The 22,300-nt window shown below is 40.0% G+C and overlaps 2 protein-coding genes across 2 annotated transcripts in view; both read left to right on the top strand.

Moving 5' to 3' along the window:
- Positions 1-9,918, top strand: part of LOC102973515 (zinc finger protein 157) — a 26,451-nt gene extending 16,533 nt beyond the window's left edge. Inside the window, exons 3-5 of the mRNA XM_028482696.2 lie at positions 5,677-5,803; positions 6,097-6,192; positions 7,128-9,918. Coding sequence (XP_028338497.2) covers positions 5,677-5,803; positions 6,097-6,192; positions 7,128-8,152 — 1,248 coding nt within the window. The 3' untranslated portion in view covers positions 8,153-9,918. The remainder of the gene's footprint in view (positions 1-5,676; positions 5,804-6,096; positions 6,193-7,127) is intronic.
- Positions 9,919-11,270: 1,352 nt separating this feature from the next.
- On the top strand, positions 11,271-16,841 carry LOC114484655 (zinc finger protein 157-like). The gene is given in 4 exon segments (XM_028482313.1): positions 11,271-11,305; positions 12,419-12,558; positions 12,852-12,947; positions 13,883-16,841. Coding segments are annotated over 4 exon segments (1,680 nt in total). The 3' UTR covers positions 15,292-16,841.
- Positions 16,842-22,300: the final 5,459 nt, after the last annotated feature.

Below are 22,300 nucleotides of genomic sequence, written 5' to 3'. Positions count from 1 at the left end.
CTTTGTCAGTTGCTTCATTTGCAAATATTTTCTCCCAGTCTGAGGGTTGTCTTTTCATCTTGTTTATGGTTTCCTTTGCTGTGCAAAAGCTTTGAAGTTTCATTAGGTCCCATTTGTTTATTTTTGTTTTTGTTTCCATTTCTCTAGGAAGTCCCCACTGAATATTCCTGACACCCTTGTCAGACATCAATTGATCATATATGTAAGAATCTATTTCTAAACTCTGTTTTGTCTCATGGATATCTTTTTTTTTAATTAATTAATTTATTTTGGCTGCACCAGCTCTTAGTTGCAGAACGCGGGATCTTCATTCTGGCATGCAGGATCTATTTTTTTTTTTTTTTTTTTTTTAGTTGTGGCATGCGGACTTAGTTGCGGCATGCATGTGGGATCTAGTTCCCCAACCAGGAATTTAACCTGGGCCCCCTGCATTGGGAGCATGAAGTCTTAGCCACTGGACCACCAGGAAAGTCCCTTTCATGTATATCTTTACAAAAATACTACACTGTTTTGAAAACTTTAGCTTTATAAGCCTTGAAATGAGGTAATGTAAGTCCTCTAAATTTTTTCTTCTTGTTCAAAATTGCTCTGGCTAAGTCTTGTGGTTTTATTTCTATATTAATTTTAGAATCAGCTTGTCCATTTTTAGTTCTTAAATTTCTTTATTGATTGTGATCAGTGTTGCTTGTAATATTTCAATTTTAAGGAACTTACCGAGATTGTTTTCTTTGTGCCCTAGTATGTGATCAAGTTCTGTGAATGTTTCATGTACACCTGAGAAAAAGTATATTCTGTATGATCTGGGTATAGTGTTTCTTTCTTTTGTTCTTCTCTCTCCCTTCCTCCTTCCCTCCCTCCCTCCCTCTCCCTTCTTCCCTCCCTCCCTCCCTCCCTCCCTTCCTTCCTCTCTCCCTCTCTTCCTCCCTCCCTTTCTCTCTTTCTTTAAAAGTCTCCCATTAGAGGAAGCTTCTATTTCTTCTTGTATCTCTGTAGTTTTCAGCTTATGTAGGCTTTTGCTGTGTTACTTTGTGCATAGATATTTACAAATATCTTTATTGTTATATCTTCATTGTGAACAGGGCTTGTAACATTACAAAGTATCCTACTTTATCTTATATAATTCCTTTTGGAATTCTACTCTGTCTGGTATCAGGATTTCAATCCCTGCTTTTATATTGTTTTCATTTGGTAAATCTTTGCCCATCTTTTTAACTTTAGCCTTTTTGAAAGACCATTTTAAGCATGTCTCTTGTATACAGCATTGTGTTGGCTTCTGCTTTACAAGGCAATGTGAAAACCTTTTTCTTTTAGTAGATGAAGTAAGCCTATTCACATTTATTTGTATTACTGTTTGGTAATATAAATAATACAAATATGTTCTCAGTTCTCTCATTTTATCTTATGATGTAATTACTGTGTGTATTTGTTATATTTACTGTGTTTCTTTTTCTATTGAGTGTTTCCTCTAAACTTTTTTTTGGTAGTTAGGAAGACTTGTATTTTTATGCTGGTGGTTACCTTTGTGTTAATCCTTTTTATAGTATTCTTAGTCAACCCTTTTATCTTTCTTTTTATTTACATATTTATTTATAAAAAAATTGTATATATTTAAGGTGTACAGCATGATGATTTGATATACATATGCATAGTGAAATGATTCCTACAGTTAAGCTAATTAACATATCATCTCCTTACATAGTTACCATTTTTTGTGTGTGATGAGTACACCTGAAATTTACTCTCTTAGTATATTTCCATTGTTCAATACAGTGTTAAGTATAGTCATCATGCTTGTATATTAGATCTCTAGACTTTATTCATCCTACATAAATGTAACTTTATACTCTTTGACCAACATCTCTCCTCACTTCCCCCATACCCTTGGTAACCACCATTCTACTCTTTGCTTCTGAGTTTGACTTTAAAATTTTTTTTTAGATTCCACATATTAGTGAGATCATACAGTATTTGTCTTTCTGTCTGACTTATTTCACTTAGCATAATGTCCTCCAGGTTCATCCATGTTGTTGCAAATGGCAGGATTTCCTTCTTTCTCATGGCTGAATACTACTCCACTCTATATATACCAGATCTTTTTTATCCATTCATCCACTGATCGACACTTAGGTTATTTCCATATATTGGCTATTGCAGATAACGTTGCAATGAACATGGGAGTGCAGATACCTATTCGGGATAGTGATTTCATTTCCTTTGGATATATACCCAGAAGCAGGACCACTGGATCATACAGTAGTTCTAGTTTTAATTACTTGAGTAATTTTGACATTGTTTTCCATAATGGCTTTACCAATTTACCTTTTTTAAATTAATCTTTTACCATCTAATTTGTCTCTCATCTGTTACCTATACAGCAGTAAATGATCTTATTCAGTTTCCCCCTTTTTCTTCCTCTTCTCCTCCCATATTTTAGTTGTATTTTTTCTACTTTGTCAGAACACTTAATGTTTATACATTATCCTTCAACCCATGACCCCAGCCTTATTTTAGTCTTAGCTTTACCGTTAAATATATGAAATGCTTACTGTCAGTCCTTTTGCCAGAATTTTCCCATTCATTGTTTTTGGTTGAAGCTCATTGTTTAGTATAGTGCTATCCAGTAATACTTCCTTCAGTGATGGGAATGTTCTGTATCTGTGCTGTCCAGTACTGTCCAGTACTGTAACCAGCCACATGTGGCTACTGAGCACTGGAAATGTGCCTAGTGTGACTGAGGAACTGAATTTTAAATTTTATTCCATTTTAATTCATCAAAATTTAAACTCAAATAGCCACATGTGGTTAGTGGCTACCATATTAAACAGTGCAGCTCTAGCACATTCCTTAGGATGGGGACACATATTCTGGCCTATTCAAAACTTTTTCTGACAGCCTTGATACTTGAAGGGTATCTTGGCTGGATATAATTTCCTTTATTTGTACTTTCTTTCCTTAAGTTTCTTGAATGTGCTGTTCTACTATTGCCTTGCTTTCTATGTTGTTTTTGAGAAGTTGATGCTGATCTAATTCTTTTGCCTGGAGGCCCTGAGGAATATTTTTCTTTGCCTTTAAATTCTAATAGCTTTAATTAGGATATATCTCAGAGTTGATTGTTCCAAGTCAATTTTACTTGGTACCCAGTGGGCCCTTTGATTGTGTTGAGGTTTGTTTTATGATCCAGGATATGGTCTAGCTTGGTGAATATTCCATGTGTACTTGAAGAAACAGTTAATCTCAGTTTTTGAGTGAAATATTCTACAATTCATTGGATGATTGGTGGTGTTCAGTTTTTCTGTTTCCTTGTTGATTTTCACTCATCACTAAGAGAGGTGATGAAAGTTGGCAGCCATATTTGTGGATTGTCCCATTTCTTCTTTCAGTTTTGCTTCATGTATTTCGAAGCTATATTGTTAGGGCAATCTCCCCCACACCCCTGTTCCCAGGGCTTCCCCATCTTGGTCCTCTAGCTAGACAGTTGGGGCTTTCATCTCCATCCTGGCACTCACTTTCTGCAACTAGGTTTGCCCTTGAGGCCAAGTGGTGAGAGGTTAGAAAAAAGGCAATCGGGATCCTTCCCATACTCTTCAGACCACTATTCCTCTGGCCAAAGAAGAGGATTCCTCTCCCTTAGAGTTTGAGGGGCCTGCTGCTGCAAGGTTACATCTTTGGCACTGGGATTTACTTTGGGGCAGGACTTCATGAGAAAGAAAAGAGGCTTTCTCTCATTTTCTCTGTCCCACAAGAGCCCCTACCACCCCCTTTCAGTCTTCATGTCATATTGGTGTACGTGCTGACTCTGTATTTGATGTCTCTCTCAAGCTCTGTGTTCTCTTAGCCACCCAGTTTATTCTGGTGGCTTCAGCTAGTGCTGAAATGCTACTGCCTCTCCATCCTTCGTCTATCCTAGCCTCCTCTCACAGATCCAGCATCATATATGCACCTTCCAGCTGGACAACTCTATAAGTATGTGACATAAACACTCCAGCTCAGGTCCAAGATCTATCTCAATTTCCCCTTCTGCCAACCCACTGTCTTTCCTGTTTTGCTAATCTCAATATTGTGGCACCAGCCTCAACCCAGCCGTTCATGCTTTTATCCTGGGAGTAATATTCTCTCCCTTTCTCCTACTTGACAGTACTCCTGTATAACTTATAAATCTAACTATATTGTGGGAAGGTCAGAAAATATTCTGATCATATAAAGAATCAAGTATTTTGGAGATTGATGATCTATAGAAAAAAAAAGGTGAAAATCCCTCCACTGTCTGCCCCTGAATATCTCTATAGCCCTTTATCTCATCACAGCCCGAAGCACTGTTTTCCTGTCACACTGTGCTATTTGTAGTTCTCTAACTCACCATGTGTGTTTCATGTCTTCCTGCCTTTTCTCATACTACTGCCCCATATTCGTGAGGGAGATTATATTCTTGTTTAAGGATTCAAAGCTCTACTTCCCCAATAACACAAGGTGGAATCTTATTCCATCCCTTGTGAAAGCCCATTGTACCCTGTACACATGTCCAGCATAGCTCCTGTAACATCTCATCGCAGGTGTGTGTTCACATATAGGCATACCTCTGTAATATTGGAAGTTTGGTTCCAGACCACTGCAATAAAGAAAATATTGCAATAAAGTGAGACACATGAATTTTTTGGTTTCCCGGTGCATATAAAAGTTACATTGACATTATACTGTAGTCTATTAAGTGTGCAATAACATTATGTTTAAAAAAACCAATGTACATACGTTAATTTAAAAATACTTTGTTGCTTAGAAATGCTAACCATCCTCTGACAATGCAGGGTTGCCACAAACCTTCAACTTGTAAAAAACGTGATATCTGTGAAGCACAATAAAGTGAAGCACAGTAAAACACAGCATGCCTGTGCAAGTCTCCTTATTGGGGTACGAGCTCCTTGAGAGCAGGCACTCTATCTTTGTTTCCCCAGCAATTGGGACAGGTCCAAGCACAGAGTGTTAACTCAGTAGTCAGTGGTCTTTTCTCCATGAATTGAAAAATTAATACACTAGCAGGACTGTTCTGTGTTTTCCTCCCCCAAAGTATAGTATCAAGCAAGACAGGGTCAGGTTTCCAGTGCCAGCTAAAAATTGTCACTCGCTATCTGCCTCTACAAGCATGAAGTCACTAGCCACTGTAGTCGCTAACCTTCAACATACCCTGAAAGGAGTTCAGGGTGGAGATCAGGAATGAGGCACTCTGTGCTCTGGGAAAAACTGGCAGAGCAGGCCTTCAGATAGTTAGATATTTTCAGGAGAAAATTTTCTGAACTCAATTTCTTGCATCTTCTCATATCTAGCAAAGCACTAAAACCATTAACGGAGACATCTGCTCCTTCTGACTAGCAGCAACCTTCTACCAAGATGTGTGATTAATTGCATGTACACCTTTCACCAAAATCACATATATACTGACCTCCCCCCTTGCCTCTTCAGAGCAGTTCCTCAGAGCTATCTGAGAGGCTGTCTCCTGAGCTATAGTCCTCATTTTGCCCCAAATAAAACTTAACTCACAACTCTCACGTTGTGCTTTTTTTTTCCAGCTGACACCAGTGTAGCTTTTTCTAGTCAACTGTCAAAAGTGCTCTATTGAAAGAATTAGTTCCCACACATCTTTTCCATGTGTCCCATTCTGATCATTGCAGATTATTGTTACAGGGATCTGTGTCATTTGAAGACGTGGCTGTGGATTTTACCCGACAGGAGTGGTACAGACTGGACCCTGCCCAGAGGACCATGCACAAGGATGTGATGCTGGAGAACTACAGCAACCTGGCGTCTGTGGGTGAGGATTATTGTCCATGTAACTCCTGGTAGCTTGTGTTTCCTTTCTTGGTTGCTGTAACCTGGGCAGCCTTTGCAGAGTTCAGTGATACTTTAGTTCTAGATTCAAGGGGTCACAGATGATTTATCAGTTTGGGGCACCAGGAAGAGTGTGTGTGTTCTCACTTCCCCCAATGAAAGGTTTCAATGGGCGCCCTTCCTTGTGCAGCTCATGAAGATGCACTTTTCTCCTCCATCAGAGGCCCTAAAGCTCAGACAACTTGGCCCACGTCCTGTGCCATTTCCCATTAACAGGCCTCTGCGTGGCCAAACCAGAGATGATCTTCAAGTTGGAGCGAGGGGAAGAACTGTGGATATTAGAGGAGGAATCCTCAGGCCATGGTTACCCAGGTGAGTGAGCAAGAACTAGGCATATGGAAAATAAGGGAAATAAGAGCTCAGGAATTCAGGTCAAAGGTTAAGTTTGGGCAGTGTTTTTCAGGAATCTCTTTTCAGAGGCCCTTGCTCTTTGAAAATGACCGGAGGACAAAGGTCTATATGCTTTAGATACCTAAATCCTACATCCCAATATCATGCTCACACTTAAGTGCTCTCTCCTATTTTATCTCAATTTTTGTAGTCATTTACCACTCTTATCTTTCCCTGCCTGCCTCAGCTTAGACATTTATTCTTAGCTAGTCTGTCTCTCTTTAATATTCTCAATTGCCTTCCTTCTCTCCATTGCCTTGGATGCCTTCTGTTGTCAAGCAATCATTCATACATTCATTTAGTCATCTACCAAATCTTAAATAAGGTCAACTATATGTTGGTCACATTCTAGGTGTGGGGATCCAGTAGTGAATAAAGTAATATCTCTGTTCTCCTGGAGCTTGCAGTCTAATAAGGGAAAGAGACCAGAAACAAACAAATACATGGTGTTTGGTGGTGAAAAGAAAATCAATTCAAGATAAGAAGAATAGACAGTGATGGAGTTTGTGCTTTTGGGGAATGTGGTCAGAGAAGACTCTTTGGGGAAGTTAACATAAGTGCACCAACATCAGTGAAGTGAGAGAGACAGAGCCATGTGGAATTTTAGTATTCTGAGCAGAGGGAACAGTAAGTGCCAAGCCTAGTCTGAGCAATATATCATAGGAATAGCAAAGATGCTGGTGTGGCTTAAGGGTGGGTGGTGAGAGTGTTAAGAGGTGATATCAGAGAGTTAGCCGGGGGCTAAGTTATGTAGAATTTTTATAGGCTTTGTTAAGCATTTTAATTTTACACTGTGACAAGGGAAAGCCTATGTTGGGTTTTGAGTGAGAGTGATATGATCTGATTTGTTTTTAAAGGCTCTCTCTCACTGCTGTGTGCCAACAATTCTGTTGGGGGTAATGCCCTCAGTCATGATAATGACCTTCAGCATCAGAAGATTCAAACTTTGGATCAAACTGTTGAATATGGGAAAGCCTTCTACAAGAGAACAGGCTTTGTTGGACATAAAAGAACACACACAGGAGAGAAAAACTTTGAATGTCATGAGTGTGGGAAAACTTACTGCAGGAAATCAAATCTTATTGAACATCTGAGAATACACACAGGCGAGAGACCCTATAAATGTGGTGAATGTGAAAAAACCTTTAGTGCAAGATCATACCTCATTGCTCATCAGAAAACTCACACAGGGGAGAAGCCCTTTGAATGTAATGAATGTGGAAAATCTTTTGGCAGGAAATCACAACTCATTCTACATCGGAGAACACACACAGGAGAGAGACCCTATGAATGCACTGAGTGTGGGAAAACCTTTTCTGAGAAGGCAACCCTTATGATTCATCAGAGAACTCACACAGGGGAGAAACCCTATGAATGTGGCGAATGTGGGAAAACATTTCGCGTTAAGATATCCCTTACTCAACACCAGAGAACTCACACAGGGGAGAAACCCTATGAATGTGGTGATTGTGGGAAAAACTTTCGTGCAAAAAAATCCCTAAACCAACATCAAAGAATTCACACAGGCGAGAAACCCTATAAATGTGGTGAATGTGGGAAATTCTTCAGAATGAAGATGACTCTCAATAATCACCAGAGAACTCATACAGGTGAAAAACCCTATCAGTGTAACGAATGTGGGAAATCTTTCAGGGTGCACTCATCTCTTGGAATACATCAGCGAATTCACACAGGAGAGAAACCTTATGAATGTAATAAATGCGGTAATGCCTTCTATGTCAAAGCACGCCTCATTGAACATCAGAGAATGCATTCAGGAGAGAAACCCTATGAATGTAGTGAATGTGGAAAAATCTTCAGTATGAAGAAATCCCTGTGTCAACATCGGAGAACTCACGTAGGAGAGAAACTTGATGAATGAAATGAATGCAGAAATGCCTTCTATGTGCAAGTATGCTTCATTGACACAGGAGAGAGACCCTTTGAATGTCAAGAATGTGGGAAAGCCTTCTGTCAGAAAGCACACCTCAGAGAACATCAGAGAACTCACTTAGGCCAGCCCTTGCCTTGTACTATGGAGAAAGCTTCTCTAAGAAGATTCCCCTCACCATTTGACCAAGCCCTTTGGGCCATCTGATTACTGGTGCACACAGAGTGCACTTGTAACAATTTGGCTCTTACGTTGGTGTGAAAATTGTCCTGATCGCCTTAGGGAGTGGCTCATTGTTGTTTTCATTTCATTTGGATTTCCCTAATTAGTGGTGAGGTTGAACATTGGCTTACCTGTTGACTGGCCATATGTTTTATTTCGTCTGTGCAATGACTGTTTATATCCTTTGCTCACTGTTTTCTAATGGGCTGTTTATCTTTTACTTCTTGGTTTAAATGTTGTATTTCTTGTTTTTTTTAATATATGAAAGTATAAAAATCCTTTTTCAGTCATGTGTGGTGCAAATATCTCCTCTCAGACTGTGACTGGTTCTTTAATTTTTTTAACTCTTTTTTTCTGCCGAGGTTTTATGTTTTCATATTATTGGTTTCAAGGTGATAATATTCTCCTATACTTTCCTCTAAAGTGAAGGTTTCACTTTCAACATTTAGAATTTTAATCTACCCTAAATTTTTTTCTGTGTAATATGAAGTCTACAATGTATAATGCTGTATTTCTTTTAAATACTTTACATCAGTGGTATCACACTATTTTTAAACTTATGCAACTTGCTTTTTTTCACGAAATGTTACATTTCCAAGATCTATCCATGTTGATAAATATATTTATTTCTCTCCATTCCCCTAATGAAAGACATTTGTATCTTTTTTGTGTTTAGTGTTTAAATCTAGAAGTGGAAATGATGGGTCCGGGGTGTAGACAGTATGCCAGTTATTAATCTATTGTGCTTCAGCTCCAAACCTACCCTTCTATACTGGGCTTTGTGATGCTGGGGCCATGACTCTACAGAACACATTTCTGTCTTGCCAGCTGCTACTCCCTGTTGGGTCTTACCAGTAAGAGATACTAAATATAAATATTGAGCCTGCGGAAGGAAGAAGGGACTTGCTCCTTTTTTCCTTCTGGTTGGCTCCCTGTTCATCTGAGTGTCAGCCCAGCATTGCTTCTTCACTTGGGTAGCAGCAGTTCCTCATGATAGCAGCAGTTTAATCTAGTTTGCACTTTTCCAGCACTAACAGCTTTAGGGTACCCCACCCCCTCAGAGACCTAGCAGCATCTGGCTGGTGCCACCTCCTTAGAGGTATGAATCCCAGTCACATGAGACCCCACTTCCAACCTTCTATTTTTAATAATTCCAACTTCTTCCCTTGTTACCCTAGGCCAGCTGCTTTCTGCAGTTGCTACCTCCATGATAATTTTAATGTTCTCTTTTAGTCTTTTAAGTTATGTGGTTAACAACTTCATCACTAGTTAAAAATTCATTATAAGTTCTCTCTGTTAAAATAATCAGTATGGTTTCTGTCTCCTAACTGGGTTCTGATTGATATAGAAGTTTTTCAACTTGACTAAATTTTAAAGTTAAAAAAATTGCACTAATTTACACTCTCATGAGCAGTTTGAGAAAAAGTTTACATTTTCCCACATATTCACCAGGACTTATCTGTTTTTTTTTAAATTGTTGCCGATCTGAAAGGTGTAAAATGGCTTAAGCCCTCCCATCCATGAATATGGTTTGTCTTTTTATTTAACTCACCTTTTTTATTTTAAATAGCATTGTATGGTTTTCTCTAAGAAATTGTCTTTGAAAGTTAATCTTTTAATAGAAAATTTGCTCATATACATGTATATACATATATATTTTAAAATATTATTATGTATTATTTTCACTCATCACTAAGAGAGGTGATGAAAGTTGGCAGCCATATTTGTGGATTGTCCCATTTCTTCTTTCAGTTTTGCTTCATGTATTTCGAAGCTATATTGTTAGGGCAATCTCCCCCACACCCCTGTTCCCAGGGCTTCCCCATCTTGGTCCTCTAGCTAGACAGTTGGGGCTTTCATCTCCATCCTGGCACTCACTTTCTGCAACTAGGTTTGCCCTTGAGGCCAAGTGGTGAGAGGTTAGAAAAAAGGCAATCGGGATCCTTCCCATACTCTTCAGACCACTATTCCTCTGGCCAAAGAAGAGGATTCCTCTCCCTTAGAGTTTGAGGGGCCTGCTGCTGCAAGGTTACATCTTTGGCACTGGGATTTACTTTGGGGCAGGACTTCATGAGAAAGAAAAGAGGCTTTCTCTCATTTTCTCTGTCCCACAAGAGCCCCTACCACCCCCTTTCAGTCTTCATGTCATATTGGTGTACGTGCTGACTCTGTATTTGATGTCTCTCTCAAGCTCTGTGTTCTCTTAGCCACCCAGTTTATTCTGGTGGCTTCAGCTAGTGCTGAAATGCTACTGCCTCTCCATCCTTCGTCTATCCTAGCCTCCTCTCACAGATCCAGCATCATATATGCACCTTCCAGCTGGACAACTCTATAAGTATGTGACATAAACACTCCAGCTCAGGTCCAAGATCTATCTCAATTTCCCCTTCTGCCAACCCACTGTCTTTCCTGTTTTGCTAATCTCAATATTGTGGCACCAGCCTCAACCCAGCCGTTCATGCTTTTATCCTGGGAGTAATATTCTCTCCCTTTCTCCTACTTGACAGTACTCCTGTATAACTTATAAATCTAACTATATTGTGGGAAGGTCAGAAAATATTCTGATCATATAAAGAATCAAGTATTTTGGAGATTGATGATCTATAGAAAAAAAAAGGTGAAAATCCCTCCACTGTCTGCCCCTGAATATCTCTATAGCCCTTTATCTCATCACAGCCCGAAGCACTGTTTTCCTGTCACACTGTGCTATTTGTAGTTCTCTAACTCACCATGTGTGTTTCATGTCTTCCTGCCTTTTCTCATACTACTGCCCCATATTCGTGAGGGAGATTATATTCTTGTTTAAGGATTCAAAGCTCTACTTCCCCAATAACACAAGGTGGAATCTTATTCCATCCCTTGTGAAAGCCCATTGTACCCTGTACACATGTCCAGCATAGCTCCTGTAACATCTCATCGCAGGTGTGTGTTCACATATAGGCATACCTCTGTAATATTGGAAGTTTGGTTCCAGACCACTGCAATAAAGAAAATATTGCAATAAAGTGAGACACATGAATTTTTTGGTTTCCCGGTGCATATAAAAGTTACATTGACATTATACTGTAGTCTATTAAGTGTGCAATAACATTATGTTTAAAAAAACCAATGTACATACGTTAATTTAAAAATACTTTGTTGCTTAGAAATGCTAACCATCCTCTGACAATGCAGGGTTGCCACAAACCTTCAACTTGTAAAAAACGTGATATCTGTGAAGCACAATAAAGTGAAGCACAGTAAAACACAGCATGCCTGTGCAAGTCTCCTTATTGGGGTACGAGCTCCTTGAGAGCAGGCACTCTATCTTTGTTTCCCCAGCAATTGGGACAGGTCCAAGCACAGAGTGTTAACTCAGTAGTCAGTGGTCTTTTCTCCATGAATTGAAAAATTAATACACTAGCAGGACTGTTCTGTGTTTTCCTCCCCCAAAGTATAGTATCAAGCAAGACAGGGTCAGGTTTCCAGTGCCAGCTAAAAATTGTCACTCGCTATCTGCCTCTACAAGCATGAAGTCACTAGCCACTGTAGTCGCTAACCTTCAACATACCCTGAAAGGAGTTCAGGGTGGAGATCAGGAATGAGGCACTCTGTGCTCTGGGAAAAACTGGCAGAGCAGGCCTTCAGATAGTTAGATATTTTCAGGAGAAAATTTTCTGAACTCAATTTCTTGCATCTTCTCATATCTAGCAAAGCACTAAAACCATTAACGGAGACATCTGCTCCTTCTGACTAGCAGCAACCTTCTACCAAGATGTGTGATTAATTGCATGTACACCTTTCACCAAAATCACATATATACTGACCTCCCCCCTTGCCTCTTCAGAGCAGTTCCTCAGAGCTATCTGAGAGGCTGTCTCCTGAGCTATAGTCCTCATTTTGCCCCAAATAAAACTTAACTCACAACTCTCACGTTGTGCTTTTTTTTTCCAGCTGACACCAGTGTAGCTTTTTCTAGTCAACTGTCAAAAGTGCTCTATTGAAAGAATTAGTTCCCACACATCTTTTCCATGTGTCCCATTCTGATCATTGCAGATTATTGTTACAGGGATCTGTGTCATTTGAAGACGTGGCTGTGGATTTTACCCGACAGGAGTGGTACAGACTGGACCCTGCCCAGAGGACCATGCACAAGGATGTGATGCTGGAGAACTACAGCAACCTGGCGTCTGTGGGTGAGGATTATTGTCCATGTAACTCCTGGTAGCTTGTGTTTCCTTTCTTGGTTGCTGTAACCTGGGCAGCCTTTGCAGAGTTCAGTGATACTTTAGTTCTAGATTCAAGGGGTCACAGATGATTTATCAGTTTGGGGCACCAGGAAGAGTGTGTGTGTTCTCACTTCCCCCAATGAAAGGTTTCAATGGGCGCCCTTCCTTGTGCAGCTCATGAAGATGCACTTTTCTCCTCCATCAGAGGCCCTAAAGCTCAGACAACTTGGCCCACGTCCTGTGCCATTTCCCATTAACAGGCCTCTGCGTGGCCAAACCAGAGATGATCTTCAAGTTGGAGCGAGGGGAAGAACTGTGGATATTAGAGGAGGAATCCTCAGGCCATGGTTACCCAGGTGAGTGAGCAAGAACTAGGCATATGGAAAATAAGGGAAATAAGAGCTCAGGAATTCAGGTCAAAGGTTAAGTTTGGGCAGTGTTTTTCAGGAATCTCTTTTCAGAGGCCCTTGCTCTTTGAAAATGACCGGAGGACAAAGGTCTATATGCTTTAGATACCTAAATCCTACATCCCAATATCATGCTCACACTTAAGTGCTCTCTCCTATTTTATCTCAATTTTTGTAGTCATTTACCACTCTTATCTTTCCCTGCCTGCCTCAGCTTAGACATTTATTCTTAGCTAGTCTGTCTCTCTTTAATATTCTCAATTGCCTTCCTTCTCTCCATTGCCTTGGATGCCTTCTGTTGTCAAGCAATCATTCATACATTCATTTAGTCATCTACCAAATCTTAAATAAGGTCAACTATATGTTGGTCACATTCTAGGTGTGGGGATCCAGTAGTGAATAAAGTAATATCTCTGTTCTCCTGGAGCTTGCAGTCTAATAAGGGAAAGAGACCAGAAACAAACAAATACATGGTGTTTGGTGGTGAAAAGAAAATCAATTCAAGATAAGAAGAATAGACAGTGATGGAGTTTGTGCTTTTGGGGAATGTGGTCAGAGAAGACTCTTTGGGGAAGTTAACATAAGTGCACCAACATCAGTGAAGTGAGAGAGACAGAGCCATGTGGAATTTTAGTATTCTGAGCAGAGGGAACAGTAAGTGCCAAGCCTAGTCTGAGCAATATATCATAGGAATAGCAAAGATGCTGGTGTGGCTTAAGGGTGGGTGGTGAGAGTGTTAAGAGGTGATATCAGAGAGTTAGCCGGGGGCTAAGTTATGTAGAATTTTTATAGGCTTTGTTAAGCATTTTAATTTTACACTGTGACAAGGGAAAGCCTATGTTGGGTTTTGAGTGAGAGTGATATGATCTGATTTGTTTTTAAAGGCTCTCTCTCACTGCTGTGTGCCAACAATTCTGTTGGGGGTAATGCCCTCAGTCATGATAATGACCTTCAGCATCAGAAGATTCAAACTTTGGATCAAACTGTTGAATATGGGAAAGCCTTCTACAAGAGAACAGGCTTTGTTGGACATAAAAGAACACACACAGGAGAGAAAAACTTTGAATGTCATGAGTGTGGGAAAACTTACTGCAGGAAATCAAATCTTATTGAACATCTGAGAATACACACAGGCGAGAGACCCTATAAATGTGGTGAATGTGAAAAAACCTTTAGTGCAAGATCATACCTCATTGCTCATCAGAAAACTCACACAGGGGAGAAGCCCTTTGAATGTAATGAATGTGGAAAATCTTTTGGCAGGAAATCACAACTCATTCTACATCGGAGAACACACACAGGAGAGAGACCCTATGAATGCACTGAGTGTGGGAAAACCTTTTCTGAGAAGGCAACCCTTATGATTCATCAGAGAACTCACACAGGGGAGAAACCCTATGAATGTGGCGAATGTGGGAAAACATTTCGCGTTAAGATATCCCTTACTCAACACCAGAGAACTCACACAGGGGAGAAACCCTATGAATGTGGCGAATGTGGGAAAACATTTCGCGTTAAGATATCCCTTACTCAACACCAGAGAACTCACACAGGGGAGAAACCCTATGAATGTGGCGAATGTGGGAAAACATTTCGCGTTAAGATATCCCTTACTCAACACCAGAGAACTCACACAGGGGAGAAACCCTATGAATGTGGTGATTGTGGGAAAAACTTTCGTGCAAAAAAATCCCTAAACCAACATCAAAGAATTCACACAGGCGAGAAACCCTATAAATGTGGTGAATGTGGGAAATTCTTCAGAATGAAGATGACTCTCAATAATCACCAGAGAACTCATACAGGTGAAAAACCCTATCAGTGTAACGAATGTGGGAAATCTTTCAGGGTGCACTCATCTCTTGGAATACATCAGCGAATTCACACAGGAGAGAAACCTTATGAATGTAATAAATGCGGTAATGCCTTCTATGTCAAAGCACGCCTCATTGAACATCAGAGAATGCATTCAGGAGAGAAACCCTATGAATGTAGTGAATGTGGAAAAATCTTCAGTATGAAGAAATCCCTGTGTCAACATCGGAGAACTCACGTAGGAGAGAAACTTGATGAATGAAATGAATGCAGAAATGCCTTCTATGTGCAAGTATGCTTCATTGACACAGGAGAGAGACCCTTTGAATGTCAAGAATGTGGGAAAGCCTTCTGTCAGAAAGCACACCTCAGAGAACATCAGAGAACTCACTTAGGCCAGCCCTTGCCTTGTACTATGGAGAAAGCTTCTCTAAGAAGATTCCCCTCACCATTTGACCAAGCCCTTTGGGCCATCTGATTACTGGTGCACACAGAGTGCACTTGTAACAATTTGGCTCTTACGTTGGTGTGAAAATTGTCCTGATCGCCTTAGGGAGTGGCTCATTGTTGTTTTCATTTCATTTGGATTTCCCTAATTAGTGGTGAGGTTGAACATTGGCTTACCTGTTGACTGGCCATATGTTTTATTTCGTCTGTGCAATGACTGTTTATATCCTTTGCTCACTGTTTTCTAATGGGCTGTTTATCTTTTACTTCTTGGTTTAAATGTTGTATTTCTTGTTTTTTTTAATATATGAAAGTATAAAAATCCTTTTTCAGTCATGTGTGGTGCAAATATCTCCTCTCAGACTGTGACTGGTTCTTTAATTTTTTTAACTCTTTTTTTCTGCCGAGGTTTTATGTTTTCATATTATTGGTTTCAAGGTGATAATATTCTCCTATACTTTCCTCTAAAGTGAAGGTTTCACTTTCAACATTTAGAATTTTAATCTACCCTAAATTTTTTTCTGTGTAATATGAAGTCTACAATGTATAATGCTGTATTTCTTTTAAATACTTTACATCAGTGGTATCACACTATTTTTAAACTTATGCAACTTGCTTTTTTTCACGAAATGTTACATTTCCAAGATCTATCCATGTTGATAAATATATTTATTTCTCTCCATTCCCCTAATGAAAGACATTTGTATCTTTTTTGTGTTTAGTGTTTAAATCTAGAAGTGGAAATGATGGGTCCGGGGTGTAGACAGTATGCCAGTTATTAATCTATTGTGCTTCAGCTCCAAACCTACCCTTCTATACTGGGCTTTGTGATGCTGGGGCCATGACTCTACAGAACACATTTCTGTCTTGCCAGCTGCTACTCCCTGTTGGGTCTTACCAGTAAGAGATACTAAATATAAATATTGAGCCTGCGGAAGGAAGAAGGGACTTGCTCCTTTTTTCCTTCTGGTTGGCTCCCTGTTCATCTGAGTGTCAGCCCAGCATTGCTTCTTCACTTGGGTAGCAGCAGTTCCTCATGATAGCAGCAGTTTAATCTAGTTTGCACTTTTCCAGCACTAACAGCTTTAGGGTACCCCACCCCCTCAGAGACCTAGCAGCATCTGGCTGGTGCCACCTCCTTAGAGGTATGAATCCCAGTCACATGAGACCCCACTTCCAACCTTCTATTTTTAATAATTCCAACTTCTTCCCTTGTTACCCTAGGCCAGCTGCTTTCTGCAGTTGCTACCTCCATGATAATTTTAATGTTCTCTTTTAGTCTTTTAAGTTATGTGGTTAACAACTTCATCACTAGTTAAAAATTCATTATAAGTTCTCTCTGTTAAAATAATCAGTATGGTTTCTGTCTCCTAACTGGGTTCTGATTGATATAGAAGTTTTTCAACTTGACTAAATTTTAAAGTTAAAAAAATTGCACTAATTTACACTCTCATGAGCAGTTTGAGAAAAAGTTTACATTTTCCCACATATTCACCAGGACTTATCTGTTTTTTTTTAAATTGTTGCCGATCTGAAAGGTGTAAAATGGCTTAAGCCCTCCCATCCATGAATATGGTTTGTCTTTTTATTTAACTCACCTTTTTTATTTTAAATAGCATTGTATGGTTTTCTCTAAGAAATTGTCTTTGAAAGTTAATCTTTTAATAGAAAATTTGCTCATATACATGTATATACATATATATTTTAAAATATTATGTATTATGGGGTATATATATATATATTTATATGTAATATATATATCTATATATATGTATATAAGTGTGTTTGTATACATGTGTGTGTATGTCTCCCCAGAAAACATTTTTGTTTTATATATTCATTTTATTTTACCCACATATTTACCACTTTGGTTGCTCTTCATTCTTTTCTGCATTTCCTCAGGATCATTTTCTTCTTTGCCTGAAAAATATCCTTTAGCATTTTCTTTAGTGGAGGTCTATTAATGATAAACCTCTCAACCTTGTGAATATTTTCTCTTGCACTTTTTTTGATAAGCAAAAGTGAATCCTTTACCTTTAATACTTGGTAGCACTGTGCCATAGTAAATTGATGCTAAATTAAATACTTTTTTTTTGCTTTTTTCCCTGAGTGTTCCATAATGATTATGACAACCCAGGATATTTGAATTAATCACCAGATGCCCCCCAATACAGCATACATTTGAATATACATATTACACTTTCTTCACTTTGTATATAGCATGCCCTCATCCTCATTTACTAATTATTAAGTTAATCAAGATGGTATCTCATCAGTTCTTCCAATCTTCATCTCATCCATTAAAAAATTAAATTTGATGTTTTAAAATTATTATTATTATGGAAAATGTCAAACATAAATAAATCTATAGTGACAGAAAGCAGATCAGTGATTGCCTCTGGGGTAGGAATTAACTCCTATGAGCAGGAGGGAGCTTCCCAAGGTGATGGAACTATTCTGTATCTTGACTGGAGTGGGTGTTAATGGGGATACACAAGGTCATCAAATGAGTAAACTTAAGATTTGTGCATTTTATTCTATGTAAATTATATCTCAATTAAAATTTTAAAACAACAATAAAGAGTTCCGTGTTCCCATATCAGGAGTCAAATGTGGGCTGCTTGGGAGAAAACCAAGAATCTTGACCACTAGATCAGATGAAAGACACTGGCAATGGGAGACTTGGTCCTCCCAAGGCTTTAGAAATGGTTTTGCTCCATGAAAATGACCTTTACTAAGGCCTCATGATGGGTTGTGCTGGCCTTCCATTAGCTACCATCACCTATGTGGTGATCCCTACTGGCCAATACTACTGTGTGTATTTGACTCCCAATAGCCTGAGCACAGTCTCTCCTAATCCTCCATTAGCATTAGCTACCATGATGTAGTTCTTACCCCCATCACATGTCTGCACAGTGTCTACTAACACCCACTCCATTAGCTTATAGCAGTTCTTATCACCACCTTTAGTCAAGAGCACAGTGTCTGCTGACCTTCCATTAGCTCACAATAGCTTGTCTTCCCACACTTTTTATTCCAGCAGAGTCTGCTGACCCCCTTTAGCTCATAGCATCATGTCCCGCCACCCCTCTTAGCTGCCATTACAATTTTTACTGACCTCCCTTTGCTCACAGCATGGTGTCTTTTCACTCCTTTAGCCTCCAGCTTAGTGACTGATGTTCTATTAGCTCAGTATCATGTCTTTTTGCCCTCTTTTAGACTCAACATGGTGACTGCTGACCTCCCATTAGCTCCCAGTGATGTGTCATCACCTTCCTTTATACCTAATGCAGTGGCTGTTGACCCCATGTTGGCTCTCACCACTTTGTTCATTCCCCATTGGCCACTGTACAGTATATTTAATCCAATGAGTTCTAATTGCAGTATCTGCTCATCCTACATTAGACCCCCTCACTATGTCTGCTGGTTTTTTATTAGCCATGAGTACAGTGTCTTTGACCCCCATGAACCCACAACACAGCACAGTTGCACAAATATTTATCTGCTGTTCCCCAGTTAGCCACCAATATGGTGACTTTGATCCTCTTGAGCCCCAGCACAATGTCTGCAGAACTCACATGACCTGTCACTCTTATCTTCTGATACCCCATTTACCAAGTTCCAAGTTTTTTACCTGAGGACCCCTAAATAGCCTCCATCACTATGTCATCCGACCTTACATTATAGCCTATTAGTGTATCTGCTGACCATACGTTAATGTCTTCTGATTTGTCAGACACCCACACAGAGTATGACCTCCTTGAGGACCCATTACCATGTTTTTTGTCCTTACAGTAGCTGAATCCCTGTGTCTGCTGCTGAGTCCCTCTCCCTCACCTTTAACCACGAGTATTGTGTCTTTGACCCCTTGAGGCCTGAGTAGAGTTTGCTGACCCCACCTTAGCTCTGATCCCAGTGTCTATTGATCCTCCATTAGGCAGCAGTACTGTTTCTTCACTATGCATGAGGTTCCAGCAATGTATTTGCTGATCCCAAATTAGCCACAAGATCAGAGACTAACCTCCATGAGCTTCTGGCACAGTATCTGCTCATTCCACAGTAGTCTCATCTTGCTGACCACCCATTAGCAATGAGTACCATGTCTTTGACCTTCATAAGTCCCAGTCGCAGTGTTGCTGACCCTGCATTAACCATCATCACTGTGCCTGTTGATCCCCCATTAGTCACTAATACAGTGTCTGAATGCAATGATGTCCCAGTACAGTGCATGCTGACCATACATTAGAGCCCATCACCATGTTTGCTAACCCTATACTGGCCTCAACACTGAGACTACTGACTACCAGCTACTAGTTTAGAGCCTTTGCCTCACGTTTTTCAATCACAGTATCTGCTACTGATCCTATATTAATTAGCGTCATCACTGTGTCTTCTAATCTTGGTCACGAGTAGAGTGTCTTTGATCTTCATAAAAAATCTGACTAGTGTCTGCTGATCCCACATTAGTACTTTATTACCCTGCTGATTAGCCATTAGCCATCACTAAAGTGATTTTTGGCTCCACCCCAGCATCAGCCCATTCACTACCCCCATCCCTGTGGATGCAGGTTACTCATCCTCTAATACAATGTATTGACCTTATGAGCCCCAGCATAATGCCTGGGACTCATTAGCGCCTACCATGCATTAGAGCCCTTCATGGTTTCTGGTGATCTTCTATTGGTCACCAGTACAGTGTCTTTGACTCCCATGAGTCTCCCCCTGCTGGTGCTGTATTAGCTCCCATGATTGTTGAATTCCCACTAGTCATTAATATACTATATTTGATCCCTGTGATTACTCCCCACAGTTTCTGATGACCCTCTATTAGGACCAGTCATTGTTCCCTGATTTCTGTAAATTGGTTTGTTGGCTGTTTCAATCGCTATAATTGTTCCTTGGACTCTGGTGGTTCCCCAGTCCTGCAGACTGCTTTTTTATTTTTCCTTTCCTAGCACTTCAGAGACTTTTCTTTGATGTTTTTGGCCTGATCCTCTGGATCTAGGCCCTGTTGCTCTCGCTCTTTTGCAGCCCCTTTGACTGTCTTCCAAATACAAGGACTGTTTTGTGGTCTCTTCAGATGTTTGATGATCCCTCTGTTCCTCAGGTCCAGACACTATCCCCTTGTCCCGTTAGCTGTTTCCTGGTTTCTCTGGCTGTGCCCTCAGCTTGAGATTGTTCCCTTATCTGTCTGGCTGTCTCCTAGGTATTTCTAGCTGTTGCATGACATTTAGGGATGTTTTCTTCTTCCATTTGCCTGTTCTAGAGTCTCTCTGGTTGTCCTCTAACTACAAGGACTGTTTTCTGGTCCTTTGGCCTTTTGATAATTTCTCTGACTGTTCACATCACTGCCATGACTGTTTCCTGGTCCCTATGGCTGTTTTCTAGTGTCCGGGGATGTTTCCTCAGCCCTGACCTATTGTCTGGAACCACAGACTGTTCCTACTGCTTCTGGCAGTTCCCCAATACATGGAATAGGTTATTTTACCCTCCCTGATGTTACCTCAATCCTGGGTATGTTCACATGTCTTATTGCTTATTTTCTGATTTTGCCAACTGTTTCTCAACACAAAGGACTGTTGTATACACTGGATGTGGCTGCAGGCATTAAACAGCAAGTGGGAATTGCAGGCTCCAGAGGGAGCACCTTCCAGGTAGATCCCTTTAGCTGTGGCTGCTATGGAGAAGCAGACCCTACAGAGAGGCTATTTAGTTCAGAGTCCTGGTGTGAGTCACTACATTTCCTCCCATTACCCTTCTAGAAAATCCATTAAGGCGAGTAAAATGAGTTACCCCGCACCGGCACATTCCATATGTCTGTGTGTGAATCTCTGCTTGGAAAAGAATCTCTGATGGCTGAGAGGAAGTACGAGGGGTTGGCAGTCCTGTGAGGTGTGCAGCATGGGGTCCAGCTCCATGGGTAGCCTGGGGGCTGGCCCTACCCTCACCCAACCCTCAGTACTTCTCCCTGAAAAAAATGGGTCTCACATTCCCTACCCAGAATCCTTCTGAGGTCTGTGATAGGGTTGGAGGATGATTTATGGGTGTATTCACCCCTTGGATATTTTTTCCAATCAAAACACAAAAGTCTCATAATAATAACTTCATGTGTAATATTACTAACAGTGACAATTGCTAGACAGGCAATGTAGTGTAATGATGAAGAACATGAACACTGAAGCCAAATCTGTATTCAAATCCGAGGCCTTAATGGTTTCTTAGCTATCACACCAAAAGCACGTACTATAAAACAAAAAGGAAATAAATTGGGTTTCATCAAAATTAAAAATTTTTGTGTGGTAAATAGTACTGTCAAGAAAGTAAAATGTCAACCCACAGAATGGGAAAAATATTTGCAAATCATATATCTGATAAGGGATGTGTATCTCAGATATATAAAGGACTTGTGTAACCCAGTAATAAAAAAATAACCCAACTTAAAAATGGGCAAAGGATCTGAATAGACATTTCTCCAAATGAGATATATGAATGACCTAAGCACATGAAAAGCTGCACAGCATCATTAGGCATTAGGGAAATGGAAATCAAAACCACAATGAGATACTTCACAACCACTAGTAGGCTAGAATAAAAAAGATAGACAATAGCAAGTGTTGACGAGGATGCAGAAAAATTGGATTCATCTTACATTGCTAATGGGATGTAAAGTGGTGCAGCTGTTTTGGAAGAAAGTTTGGAAGTTTCTTAAAATGTTAAACATAGAGTTACCATATGATCTAGGAATTCTACTCCTGGGTATCCACCTAAGAGAAATTAAAACATATATCCATACAAAAATGTACACACATTTCTTTTTATGGCTGAATAATATTCCATTGTATATATGTGCCACATCTTCTTTATCCATTCATCTGTTGATGGACAGTTAGGTTGCTTCCATGTCCTGGCTATTGTAAATAGAGCTGCAATGAACATTTTGGTACATGACTCTTTTTGAATTATGGTTTTCTCAGGGTATATGCCCAGTAGCGGGATTGCGGGGTCGTATGGTAGTTCTAGTTGTAGTTTTTTAAGGAACC

Source organism: Physeter macrocephalus, chromosome 21 (assembly GCF_002837175.3).
Source record: "Physeter macrocephalus isolate SW-GA chromosome 21, ASM283717v5, whole genome shotgun sequence".
NCBI lineage: Eukaryota > Metazoa > Chordata > Mammalia > Artiodactyla > Physeteridae > Physeter > Physeter macrocephalus.
This window is presented reverse-complemented; position numbering and strand designations above follow the sequence as displayed.